Source organism: Cyprinus carpio, chromosome B14, assembly GCF_018340385.1.
Source record: "Cyprinus carpio isolate SPL01 chromosome B14, ASM1834038v1, whole genome shotgun sequence".
Lineage (NCBI taxonomy): Eukaryota > Metazoa > Chordata > Actinopteri > Cypriniformes > Cyprinidae > Cyprinus > Cyprinus carpio.
Genome location: NC_056610.1, coordinates 8,732,057 through 8,747,159, shown reverse-complemented (window position 1 = coordinate 8,747,159; position 15,103 = coordinate 8,732,057). Strand labels below are relative to the sequence as shown.

General features: G+C 33.7%; 1 protein-coding gene across 1 annotated transcript; it reads left to right on the top strand.

The window, feature by feature from the left end:
* Positions 1-4,677: 4,677 nt before the first annotated feature.
* Positions 4,678-14,705, top strand: LOC109081295 (myozenin-2-like). Its single transcript, XM_042737959.1, is given in 6 exon segments — positions 4,678-4,989; positions 6,098-6,215; positions 8,076-8,233; positions 8,340-8,496; positions 9,921-10,104; positions 13,622-14,705. Coding segments are annotated over 5 exon segments (798 nt in total). The 5' UTR covers positions 4,678-4,989; positions 6,098-6,100; the 3' UTR covers positions 13,806-14,705.
* The last annotated feature ends 398 nt before the right edge of the window (positions 14,706-15,103 follow it).

Here is a 15,103-nt window from a genome sequence, read left to right as displayed (position 1 = left end):
GAGAGGAGAAATGGGAGGAGGGGGATGCTTTCATTGAAGGCGAACCGCAAGCAGAGAAGAGTGAGACCCGTGCTCTCAGTGAGAGCATTCACTGTCCTTCTGCGGTGGATCAAAGTGCAGCAGGGAGAGCAGGCACGTGGGTTCTGTGCCAGTCTGCCATGGCTGTATGCCGGTAGGTTAGACCAGTGGTTGTTCTGTTTATTGGTTTTGGTGTTTTTGCTGAGAGAGGATAAATGAGAGAGTGGGGCTGTCTTCACAAACTTTGCTGAGAGGGGAGAAATGTGAGAGCGGGGCTGTCTTCACAAAGGCGGTCCACGAGCGGAGAAGAGCAAGTCTCATGCTCTCAGTGAGCCCTGCCCAGACACTGGCCGTTGGCCCGAGGAAGCCCCGACAAGGCACGATCAAGCCCCGGAAGTGACAGTGGAAACACGACTGGCCCTGGCACGCACTAGCACGCCCGCTTTTGGCCCGACAGTGGAAACGTGGCTAGTGAGCGCACGGCTCTGTGTGGGGGCTGCCCAGACAGGCATCGCACTCACTGCCCTTCTGCATCGAGCAAGGTTCCCACAATCGCAGCGTGACATTTGCAACAAAGTCGCTAGAAAATTTGCTCTTTAAGAACTTACCTCCTTAGAAATAAGCTCTTTTAGGCTCGCCGGATGGCGGCAGGGGATCAGCTGGGACCGCTGCTACTGTGAAGCTGAAGGGGGCAGAGAAGCAGCGAATCGGCAGAGTAGAGGGTTGCTGGTTGCTTTTCAAGGCATTTCAACAGCAAGAGGATTCGAGTCTCATAGGTCAGCGAAGAACGTTGTCATCGCTTAAGGAGAAGAAATCTAAGGATGCTATGGCATAATGTGTGATTATGTATGCTGTTTGTAGCTGGTTGGCCATTTGCTTAGTTTTTGGTTAATTTTTATTTAACTATGGCCGTGCAGTTACACTGCGTTATTGAAAAGGCTTGAGTCATCGGAGAAAAATGAGTTTTTCCCATAGCATCTTAGCAGACGCAGTACGAGTGAAGTATCGATAGGAGTTTCTTTGAAGTTTTTTTTTTTTTTTTTTTTTATAAATGCTGTTCTTTTGAATGTTTCATCCATCAAATAATTAAAAATTCAGCTTTGACATCACAGGAATAAACTTTTTTTTTAAATATATTTAAGTTATTTTAAATTGTAATTTAAAATGACAAATTATTAACTTTTTGAAATATATATTTAATATTTAAAGTACTTAAACCAATATTTTACACACACACACACACACACAGCCACACACCAATATTTTACACACACACACACACACACACACACACACACATATATATATAGAATACATTTACATATATATACATATAATATATATAGAAACTTCTTACAAGAAGAAAATTAAACTTCCTGTTTTTGTCTATAATCAATATGGTTCATATCCACTTGCTTGATGATGCCCGCACCCCTAAGTCACACCCCTAAACACACGTTTCTGGTGCTGATTCAGAATGAGAAGAGGAACTGAGAGTGTTTTGTAGTTTCCTAACAAGTGTGCAGAAAGACCGGGTCAGGTTCACACACACAGCATCCGTACACCCCCGCGCACACACCTCTCGATTACATCTTCGTCAACTGACTGTTGTGACAAGTGGCCAGTGGAAATGAAAAACGAATTAGTCATTGTAGAAACTGTGTTCCAATCTCCACAAAGAAGTGATTTTCCAGTGTCCTCAAGGATTCTTATATAAGGTAATTGTGTACCTGTCAAGACCGTATGACGGACATCAATCCCAGTATGGGGCTTTAGAGAAGTTACAGAAGAAAACTTGCAGCTTAAACATGAAGGCGTCTGTGTGTTTTGTGTTTGCAGTGGTTTGTTGGATCGCAGAGCAGGCAGAGACGCCAAAGATCCTCACACTCAGTAAAGTGATGAATGAACTCAACAAGATCAACCACGGAATGGTAAGCTGACTTCTAAAGATCTACAGATGGGATCTGCACATTATTTTTTATACATTTTAAGAGAAATTTACCAATTTTTAATCTGCTTTTTCTTCTGTTTTTAAAAAATTAAGGACAAAAGCACAACTTTAAACTCACCCACCATCAATCATTTGAAGGTAAGAAACTATTTTTTTTCTTCTCCATTACACTCCAACTGGATGCCATCGATGGTCTGATATGAACACATAATTAGGTTTATTTCATAGCGGTCTCTGCATGAAAGTATCTGATTAGTATCCTATCTAAGTATCCTATAGTATCTGACTTGGCAAAATAGTAACGTATCAGGATTTCTATTTACAACTTATTTTTTCACATGAGGTAAATAGTACATTATTGTGCTGTTTAGATAACTAAATAGATTTTAATGGAAGTTTTTTTTAGATAGCAATGAACTAAGATGAGTGACACCTTTTTAATGATCATAAAGGGAGCTTACAAATTTTATACAAGAGTTCAATAAACAAGTTTAGTTTAGGATCACTGCTGTCTGATTTTGCTCTATTTCTTCAACGAAAATAGTTCCAAAAAAGCTGGCAGTTTTAGTTTGGTTTTTAAAGTATCATTTCAGTTATTGAAATCATTTAATATTTCTGTATTTACAATTTTATATTTAATCCCATAACTGTAACCAGTATGCTCTGTTTTGATTTAATTTTCATTGCATTTAGTTCCTGTTTTGTTAGCCTTAGTTATCTAGTTATTTCTCCTTTCTTTCTCTGTTTTTCCACCACTAGTTATTTGACCATGAAAACCCATTTACTAGTTCACACCTAATTGGATTAAGTCTTTGATCTTCCCTTGGCTGGTATTGTTGTCTGTTTCATTGCTGTTTATCTGTGGATTTACCTGAGCCTGCTTTATTTCAAATACAAATTTAGCTCAATACTGATGATCGGCTGATTGATTGGGAAAAGGAGGAAGTGCTTCCCACCTTGCCTGCCACCACTGGCTCTAGTCTCCAGCACTTCTCCTATACCCCTCGTCCTCCTCCAGAGCCCCTGTCCTCCCTCCTCGATCTGACTTTTACGGTGTGAGGATCCGCATACGTGGGGGCGGGGCATGCCTTGAAAAGTATGCTGTGTTTTGGTTTCATTTTCACTGCATTCAGTTTCTGTTTTATGTGTGTTATGCCCAGTATGCACTGTATGATTTTGGGCTTTCCCAGACAAATAATGACCAATGTGAAACAATCACTGTGATTTCCTTGGTCGTGGCTCTTAAACAGTGGTCCTGCTTCGTCTTGCAACCAATGATAATTTTCTGTCAGTGTCAGACATTTAGGATGATCATCTCACAGTGTGTTTGCTGCTATGACATCTACTGACTAGCCAATAAAAATGCAACATTAAATTGATCAACACGACACAAAGCGCAATTTATCTTGCTCTATCTGTTTACCACTACCGGATTCTGATGATGACATTTATTTTTCTATACTAACTTCCTAAAGTCATAGACTACAATTCAATACGTGTCATCATTGTACAGTGTATATATCCAAGTTTATTAGATCCATGTCATACAGTGTGATTTGTTACGATCTTATAAAACTGCTGAAATCGCACAAAAGGCATTAGTTGTCTAGCTAGTTCTCCTTTGTTCATTCATCTGTTTGGATTCAGTTCATTATCTTGAAGTTCCTCTATTTCTGATCTTCCTTTGTCTGGTTATGTTTGTGCCTAGCACACTGTTTTGTTGCTGTTTACCTGTGGATTGACCTGAGACGGAATTATTTAATAAATACTTTTATTTAGGAAACCTCCTTGTTTAGCATCCTCCTTTGTCTTCTTCAGACACTAAATGTGACAGTAACACTGTTTTGAATTTAAATCCATTCATGCCACCTCTGAGCCTCATTAAACAGTCTATAAATATGCCTAAATGCCACTTTTGTGTTCTGTGCCATCTCTGTATTGCAAAGATTTTAATTTTGAATTTGGTGGATTATTTCATTTGATTGGTAACTTATTTTTTCTGATTGTGGCTCATTCTAATGGAATCTATTGTTTTAATTTTGAAAAGATTCTAAATATGAGTTTATCAATTTGACAAAGACATTTATTAAGGTTGTAAAAAATGTCATTACAAAGATAAAAAAAAATACCCTTGCAAATCACTTTAAGGAGTCAAATATTGCCTCCTATAATGGGGAGATTAATAGGTTAATAGGTTTCCATTTAAATATAAAACGTGAACAAAAGTATTAATAATAGAAAATGGTTATTTTATGTTGTAATAATATTTTACAGTATTGCTGCATTTCTGATTAAACAAATGCATCATTGTTGAACAAAAAGGACTTTAAAAAGCATAAAAATTAAAAACATTTTAAAATATCTTACAGTTTCCAAACTTTTGAATGGTAATTCACATGGTAATTAATGTGGCATTTATTTAAACTTCAATACAGAAAAAAGCAACCATTTTTATATTTCTTTTATATCTCAATTATATCCCACAGAAATCAACAAGATTAAATGCAGAGCAGATTGGAAAAAGTCTTAAGTTGATCTTAAGTTCTCAAATTGTGCTCGTATCAAACATCACAGATCTCAGTATGAATTCAAATAGTCCTTCAAACTTTCCAAAGACTAAATGATCCAAGCCTTTAGTGCCGCATTTAAGCTCAGGTCAAAGGTAAAGGTCCAGTTGTGACCCTGACAGTGAGACTAAAACATGAATCATATAGATGGATCTTAACCAGGACTGAGCAACAATCTCCAGTGACAACAAACACAAATACACACAGACATACAACATTCAGACCGGTCCACACGCAAAACTGGCATCAGGTTTTTATTATGGGGGTCAGCAGGGGTGCGTCAGGGAATAAATGCTTTGCCTCATTTAGCTCCTGTCGTTTGGCTAAATTAGCAGCGATGATGTCATCAGGCAGGGGCTGAGATGAGTCTATAGAAACCACCTTCATGCTGCTGCGCTCTCACACTCAGATCAGCAAACACACCAAGCATCATCTTCTCCAGCACACACTCAGGTAAGCCAGAAACTCGCTTGTTTGTTTGTGTGTGTGTGTGTGTGTGTGTGTGTGTGTGTGTGTGTGTGTGTGTGTGTGTGTGTGTGTGTGTGTGTGTGTGTGTGTGTGTGTGTGTGTGTGTGTGTGGTCATCTAATCCACACAGCAGCTGTGGAAATACACAGTGTGTCCAATCAGATGTGATCTGTTTTAGCTAACTTTTAGCATGACAAAATGTTTCCTGTAGCTTCAATAAGATAGGCAGAATGACAAAGAGGAGCTTTACTAAGCCAATAAATTTAGTGGAGTTAAAATTTAATTAAAATTGAGTTATGTTATTGTTTTTTTAATTTGTTTATTATTTCGTTAGGTTAATTGGTTTATTTGTTAATGTGTTTTAAATTTTTTTATTTATTTTAGGATTTTGTATGTGGAGACTGAACAAATGTTTCATTAGGGGCCTACTAAGCCAATAAATTTAGTGGAGTTAAAATTTAATTAAAATTGCTCCAATGAATATATTAATTTAATATCAGTTATTATATATACTGTTAGCTAAATCAACATGAAAGTCATATTTTATGCAATACTATAATTTAATTTATATAAATTAAATAAATGTATGATTTTTAATAATACATTTATTTTAATATCACAATATATTATTGTTTAATATTTTATCAAAATAATATTATTATTATTTTTTTTATTATTGTTGTGGGATGTTGTTGTTTGTTGTAAATAGTTATAAATCTAAATTGTTTAAGAAATAAAGAATAAAAAAAAAATAATAATATTATAAAAAATATTCTTAAAAATAAACTGAATGTTGTTATTTTATGCAATTTACTATTAGAATATAATTTTTAATATATATAATTAAAATCCATTTTAAAATACATACATTTAAATTTTACAATTACAATACAGGGGAATTCATTACAAAACATTACTAGCACAAAACTACAGCAGACATTAATTAAAAACAATCTTAAAATAATAATATTAATAGTTATTATCATTAGTAATTGTATTAATAAAATAATAATTACACAGTATTGCTTAAATATTAAATATAATAAAACTGGTATTTTTATTATTATTATTATTGTTATTATTATTATAAGCAGGGTATGAATCACTTGCTGTGTTGTGATGTTCAGACCGGGAGGATGCAGACGGCACAACATAGTCTCACCAAACAGAGACAGCAGCAGGCCATGATCCTGAGCAGAGAGGCAAAGGGAGGTAAGACACACACACAAACACACACACTTGTGCGGACATTTCATAGACGTAATGATTATTGTATAAATTACGTTAGACATAATGATGTTATACTATAAAAACTGTATTTTCCATCATCCTTACCCTAAACCAATCCCTCACAGAAATCTTAAAAAAAAATAATTTAGTATGATTTATAAGCTGTATTCCTCATGACGACCAAAAAAAAAGTCCCCACAAGGTCAAAATTTACTGGTATTACTATTTTTGTGGGGACATCTGGTTCCTATAATCTAGGGAATACCAGACTCACACACACAGTACAAAAACACTTAGATGAAGCCCTATAGAAGCAAAAAAACACACACACATTCCTACAAAAATGACATATCATGATAAAAAAATAATCAGAGCAATCGGTGGGAAGTCTCCACATCCAACATCCTTCAAACTATCCCATGCCTCCCCCCCCCCCTCAGTGTGCCCATAGAAGCAAAAAAACACACGTAAGTTACTGCGTGTATGAGATATGGTGTTAAAAAGATAATCAAGCTCAGCTGAATCCGACTCTGGAATTTTATAGAATAAGCCACGGGCCACTGCTAGCATGAGCCCTGGCAGGAAAGCCCTCACTGAAAATGCCACTTTAGGGCGTGTCCATTTCTCAAAGGGTTCCACATTACTGCAGTCTAATAATAATCATCACTGTTACCCATATAACACAACAAACATGACAGAAGAACCCGAGAGCAATAACAATGCAAGAGATTGGATCAGTCAAAAAAAGAGCGGCCCTAAAAAAGCATTTGGACAGTAAAGCCCCACTTAGAAATGAATGATATAATATCAGATCTTTAACAATGAGACATGAGACGCCACCACCTTTTTTCACCGCTGTGCAGTTTTGGGATTGATAAAATGTTTTTCATCTTTCTGAAAGAAGCTCACCACAGCTGCATTTGTTTAATCAAATTATTATTATTTTTTATATTATTACATTGTGAAATATTACTATTATTGTAATATGTAATATATTACACTGTAAAATATTATTATTGCAATGTAAAATAAAATTTTTCGATTTGAATATATTTTAAAATGTGATTTATTCTTGTGACACAAAGCTGAATTTTCTGGAGTCATTACTGTAGCAGAGATATTATAATGAACTAAAACCATTACAAAATGTTGTTACTTGAAATAAAATGTGTAATATTTCTAAATAAAATCTAATTTGAAAAAATATATAGGCTTTAAAATTAACATGCAAGCAGAAAATTTAGAAATAATATCTAACTCAAAACCATAATAGTATCTCAGTGACACTAAAATAACTTAAAATAACTCTATAAAAGTTTTATAGAAATTTATCATAGTTTTTTTCTTTTTTAATCTTTAATTATTGAATTTAATATTTAATCAGGGCATTTCTGGGGCTTCTTGTAATTTTCTGTGGTTATTTGTCTGCGGTTTCCTTCCTAAATTCTCTACAAGCTCCATTTTGTTTCTTCAGAAATCATTCTAATATGATGATTCAATGCACAAGAAACATTCTTATTATTATCAATGTTAAAAACTGTGATACACTGGATACTTTAAGGGAAAGTTCAAAAGAACAGCATTTATTTGAATTAGAAACCTTTTCTAACATTATAAATGTCTTTACTGTCCCTTTTGATCAATTTAATGCATCCTTCATAAATAAAAGTATTAATTTCTTGAATGTTGAATGAATACAGTATGTTATTAATCATTGATGAACAAGGGAAAAAACTGTTCCACAAACAAAAAATCTCCAATTGTGTCCAGGACTGTAAAACACTTGACAAAGATCAAGGATGAACTAACGCTAATTCACTAAAGCGCTTTGTGTGTGTGAAGGTCTGAACCTTGGGAAGAAGATCAGCGTTCCTCGGGATGTGATGATGGAGGAGCTGAAGCTGAACACCAACAGAGGATCCATCATGTTCCAGGAGCGCCAGAGGAGAGTGGAGAGATTCACGCTGGAGAACTCAGCAGACGCTTCCTCAATCTTATACGTAAGACACCACATTTTAAGACAGAGAAAAATTCACACTGAAATAAAATGTAAACAATTCAAATTAAAATGTATAAATTTTTTTAGATAGTGTGCTTATAATTTAGAACTGACATTTAATGTAAGCAAATCATTCACAATTAAAACATGATGTGCAGGGAGGGAAAGAAAACCTGCTGTATCCAGTGGCCAGTAAACACAGCCTTGTCAGCACCCTCATGAACACTGTGGCCAAGAAAGGAAGCCCAAACATCCTGGCACCAGGTACACACTCTTTTGATTATTAATTACCCAATGCATGACATTTCTTACATATAGGTTTCAATACGTTTCATTATATCGTATAGATTTAGTAACTTGAGCAAACCTGAAATACAAAGTGGCCTCTGAAATTGGACTAGTACCAATAAGCTACCACCTAGCAACCATTTAGGATATCCTAGCAACTGCATAGCAATGAACCAAAAAATACTCTGAACACCTTAGCAACTGCTTAGCAAAACCTTTGAAACATGACAGTGAGTTTTGCAAAAACAAGCACTTCTAAGATTTTATAAAAATAATTTAGGATATACTAATAAATATTTAGTTTATATTTATATTTAGTTTATTTTTTTAATAAGTTTTTTTTTTTTATAAGTTTTTTTTTTTTTATTTGTATTTGTTTTTTTATTAATTCTTGTTATTATTTTTAATTTGTGGCACACAAAAACTTTAAAAAGTTTTATTCATTTATTTATATTTTATGTGTCTTCCAGTAAAATATCAAAAAATCTTTAAAACAAGATAAATGTACTTATTGAGAACAGCGTTGTTATTGCTAACTACCACTATCAAAAACTATATTAAAACTTTTAAAAAATGTTTTCGCACAAAAACAAACGAACATAAAAACTGAAATAAGATGAAATTGAAGTATAAACATAAAGCTACATAAAAATATTTTTAAAAATAATAATACAAATAAATTACAAAAGAACAAAATTACTAAAAAACTAATTTAAAACTAAAATATAAAAATAAAAATCTAATTAAATTTCTTACAAATACATAATCCATGTAAATTGTGTTTTTAATATAAACTTGTAAATTGTGTTTTTAATATATGATAGGTAAATATTAAAAAAAATTATTAACATACATATAATTAAAATTAACAAAATAATTTTCAGACATTAAATATATTAAAGGAATTGTTTTAAAAACAAAACTGGTCCTCTTTGATATCTTATGTATTGGTCCTTCTCAAGTACATTTATCGTGCTTAAATTTATTTTTTGATTTTTTAACTGGAAACAGACGAAACTGATCGTTAAGAAAATGATTTTTGCAGTGCATAGAAACACATAACACATTGGAATATGAGGAGCACGCTTGTATGTATTTCTGACGTCTTTGAGAGCAGCATCACTCTTCACTCATCTGATAAACTGTAATCATTAGCTCGTTGCTGTGCTTAATAAAATCTGTCTAACGTTCTTCCTCCGTCTGTGGAGCCCTTAATAAACATCCATCTCCTGTTTCCATCTCCTTATCTGCCCGTGGCCCCTGAAGGGACCGAGCTGGATGTGTGCTCCTGGGTGAGCTCTATGAGCTAAACACCGTAGCATGCTAGAATGCTCTTCAGGACAGCAAAGCTCCCTCTATAACTGGCCTGTGAATCACCAAGCCCCATCCTATCCTTTTAGGCTACTCAGGACCACTTAGAGAGATCCCTCGAGAGAAATTCAACGCCACAGTGATCCCGAAGTCTTATTGTTCACCATGGCGAGAAGCCCTGGGAGAAAATGAAGAGCTTCTGTCTTCACTCAACACTCAGATAGCGGAAGAGCACCAGAAACTCCCGCCGGCGAACTACAGGTGCTTTAACAGGTAAAATAGTAGCTACCTTGCAGGGAAAGTCTGTTTACTCGGCGGCCATATTTGAAACGGCGAAATTCTGAAATCTCAGAAAAAACAACTTACACACTTATTTTTGAAATTTCATATTTCAAATCAAAATCTGTTGTTAAATGTTGTTTCTTATGATCTTATAATGCTTATATTTCCAAAATTTCAAGCTAGTCACCAGTCAATGTGCTTGTGCAGTCCTAAGGGCGAGTCTCAAGACACAGTGACGCAATTGGCTCTTTTTATTTAGAAGGCGGGACTTACGCTCTTCCATTCATAAGTAATACGATGCCATTAGCATATTTAAAGTCTGTGATTAACCTACAATAATAGCACAAAAATGTACATTTGGCCGCGTTTGTACACCGCAAAGGCTCACAATTTCAGTCCGTCAACAAATAACAATTAATTCTGTGAAAAATATAGTGCAGCTCATGACATGGATTTCAACACCGTTCAAAAGTAGTATCATTAATATTTTTAATTAGGAGACTTAATTTCATCACTTACTCTGCTTAAACAGTCCATGTAAAAGCATGCTGCTGATTGTTAATTGTGTCTAACTTACTTAAGTTTTTGTTAAAGATGAAAAACATTCAAATAAAATAGTCTTATTGTAGTTCATGAAACTGATTAGAGTAAATTCTGCATTCTCAAATAGTTTTAAATGAAATTTAACAAAAAAATAATAATTTAAGTATATCTTATATATTATTTTTTTAGTCAAATATCCTGCTGATTTCCTTTTGTGAAAAACTTAATTGTAAAAATTAACTTGGATATTTAGCCATTTGTTTTTGGTATGTCCAACTCAAACATTCAGTTAAGTGATATTCAGATACTTTATTAAGGTGGTATAGCTATTTATACATTTGTGATATTTACAAAGCCACCAAATCATTGTTTAGAGTGGAGACTTTAATAAGGCCTATTTGTCTGAAAAAATAAATAATGAAAAAAAAAAAATAATGCAAGCCAGTTTCAACCTTGTGTCACACCACAAGTGCCATGGCTCAGATAACAACTTTATTTTGCAAATGACTTTATTAGTAATTCAACTAACTGCAGCATTCAGGAGTCTTGAAAGTCCCAATCTGATTCAAATTCATTATGAATGCTGAAACAAAAGCGAAAGAGTTGCATCAAACTGTTCATCGATGCATCACAATAACGTGACACAATATACTGCAGCCCATAGGGCTGGGATTCCCCTGTAACAGCTTCTTTATTTGGGAGGGTTTAAGTCTTCATTCTCTGCGGAACCAGAAAACCGAGGCAAAACATGATATGAGAAACGGCCTTGAGAGTCACCAGGAGGTTTTGGCACATTAGCTTCATGCATGCTGAGGGTGTGCCTTAAATAGACCCAACAAGACTAATCCACACTATTAGATTGTGAAGTCCACTTAAGAGAGCTGCGATGTTTCCACTGCTTCTTCACATTTGAAACAGGATCCTCAGAGGAGCGAATGACTGAGGAACTATTTAAACGCACCGCCAGCTTCTCCTGTCACAAAATTCAGAGCCTCAAGACACACTGTGTACACAGAAGATCAGGTTTCTCAGATACAAACTAAAATTGCGTCACCATGTGGAGTCCAATCCAAAAGCAAGAATATCTTGAGGCTGCAGGACTGGGTCCATCAAGTGACTTATGGTTTTGAAACTGAACAAAATTACATGCAGTTTATTGAAACTTCATGCAATTTTATTCCAGATGAATTATTTGTATTGAACACCAACTTTAAGTTCCCACTGAATCAGGGTAATAAGTTTTAGGTTTAGGTTGAAGCATTAAAATTACTAATTGTAATAAAAATGAGTAACTGTAAATAAAACCTGAAATTTAACTTAAACTGAAATATAAATAAATTAAACCGAAATATTAATATATAAAAAGATAAAAATAAAAATGAGAAAAGCACATAACAAAATTATTGAAAATTAAACTAAAATATAAATATTATATGAAAATGTAATGTAAACTCAAATTCAAATTCAAGCACTTTCGAGGTGCATTGTCAAGCACTTTAAACTATGGTAAAATAAATGTTTACACACACACAAACACTTGAGTTTTTCGCTTTAAATCAGATGTTATTGTGCTATTAAAAAAAACACCGGCCTGATTTGCATAAAACAGTGCTTCATATAAATAGTCAACATACAGTATATAAATTCTAAAAGAAAAAAGAAAAATAATTTACAGGGTATCTGCAGGATTTTTTAAATAAATTTAAAATGTAAGGCTTTTTGCCCTGCACAAATAAAAATGACAACACACGGACACAAATGCTGATGTTCAGTTAAATTAAATCCGTTAGGGTGAATGGTGTATAATGTGATGATGAGTTTTGAAGTTTTGTTTGTAAATTTCGAGTTTTTGAGTTCTTGATATAGTTAATTGAGTTATGTTAGTCATAATGTTCTTTAACAATGTAAATGTTCTTTCCTCGCATTCTGTGTAATTTATTTGTTGTTTGAATAACTGTGGAAGGTGCAATTAATTAAAAAAAAATAATAATGTATTAATTACCTCATCCGTGAACATCTTCATTCACGGCTTTGTTATTGTTTTGGAAATGCGACCTCTAGTGGCGAAGACTTACATGTTGTGCCTTTAAAATTCAAGCATTTTCAAGGATTTCAAGCATCCGTAAGAACCCTGTAAACAGTGATATAAAAAAAGAAAACACAAAAACGTGTCAAAAGCACATAAAATGAGTAAAAAAATAATAATCTAAAATTTAAATAACAACTGAAAATATGAAAATAAATCAATGAAAATTACAATAGTAATACATTTTATAAATTCATAAAATTCTGAAAGGTTGCCTTGAGCTGAAATGTGTTTAGATTGAAGTATTAAAATTACTACTTGTAAATAAAAACTAAAATTTAACTAAAACTGAAGTAAAATAAATGAATCTAAATATAAACAAATAAAACACACACAAAAAAAAGACAAAAGCACACAAAATTACTAAAAAAAATAGTGTTGTCAAACGATTAATTCCGATTGATCGCATCCAAAATATTTTTTTTTTTTACATATGTGTGTACTGTATTATGTATATAAAAATACACACACATGCAAGTATATATTTCACAAAAATATGCTGCTTACATATTTATTTATTTATATTATAAATCACATTATTATTTTTTTAATGTTGTTAGTTGTTATATATATAATATATGTTTTTTTTTTTATATATACAGTAGTTAATAATTATTATAAGTAGTAAAATTATTTTATTTAAACAAAAACTTTTATTTTGGATGCGATTAATCGCAATTAAAGTGATTAAAATTAAAATGAAAATCTAAAACAGAAATGAAAACTATAATAAAAATAAATAACTATAATAATAATAAATCTAACATTATAACTACACTGCATTGAATACTCAGAAATATGCCACATGATGGAGGGGAATGGGTTGTGAGAGCACTTGCAGATTCAGTTCAACTCTTCTTCATGTGGGTTTTGTTTTAGAGCTGCAGTGCCATTTGGAGGACCTGTGCACAGTCAGAGGGTGATTCCTGTTATTGGCTTTGAAGCTGTGGAGACTCCAAATCTTTCTGGCATGACCTTGGCCACCATGTCCAAACGACGCAACTTCAACAGAGCCCCGCGGGGATGGGGCATTGGATACTCACCCGAGTCGAATGACCTGTGAGCTCGGCGCTGATCCACACCTGTAACATTAGAGGAAAAGACTGTCGCCCTGTACAGACCTGCGCTTTGCACTTTCAGGCCACCCCATTATGTTCCCTGCAGGTGAAAGGCCAGAGGAGAGCAGCTAGAAAACTTAAGAAAATTAAACATCAGGATAAAGATGATTAGGATGAGGAGATGGTTTAGCTCAATGCTGGATGAAGGACGTCTTGGTTGCTCTCCTAAACCATTAAAGGAATAGTTCAGCCAAAAATGACAAGTTGCTGAAAGTTTCACCCATCCAAAGATGTAGATGAGTTTGTTAATTCATGGGAACAGATTTGGAGTAATGTAGCATTACATCACTTGCTCACCAGTGGATCCTCTGCAGTGAATGGGTGCCGTCAGAATAAGAGCCCAAACAGCTGATTAAAAAATTTCGGCAAATTGACTTTTTGGATGAACTATTCCTTTAACACTGCTATTCAATAAGAACTCAGTCTAAATCTTATAATTTCATAATAGCCTTTGGCATTTTATAATTGTAGACATGTAATATGCAAATGAATGGTGTTCATGGTAGTGTTTCAAGTGTGCAGCAGGGGCCCCTTAAATGTATTTAGATACTTTAAGCACATGAAAAATATGTGTTTGATATTGCATTAGATTACTAAATACCAAAACTCAATTGTTTTCACACTGAACTCTTTTTTTGTCAAATGTTTTTCTTGTAAAATGTGTTCTTAATATAAAAAGCACTTGCTTTGATATGTTGTGTCTAATGCAAAAGTGTCTAAATACTTTTTGAGCCGCTGTGTTTCTTAAAAACAGAGCAGACTGTACATTTAATGATGGCTAGTTTAATGTTCACAAAAGAAAATGGTAACAGTAGGCTTTTTCAATAAAAAAACTACTTGTTGTTTTTGAATTTCTTTTTTCATGTTACAACAGAAAAAACCTGAACTGACAGGTTATTAAAGCATGCTTCAGAACACAAAGAAAAATGGAGAAATATTAGAAAATGGCATGAAAACAAATATCAAGATGTTTTTCCCCCGAAGAGAAGCAAGACAGTGGCTATGCAATTATCACTTACTTAAAAAATAAAATACAATTTTTAACAGTTGCATCCTTTAAATAGACACTACATTTAATTATGTTAAAATCTCTAGATGTAAGAGTGAACGGCGTGGGTGTGTGGATCTCACAAAAACTGTACAAAAACAATTCAAATTAAGCAATTATTTTTTTACAAAAAGAAAATGAAGCCTACTTTAGAACTAGAAACATTTGCACAAATTAAGCACTAATTATCCACCC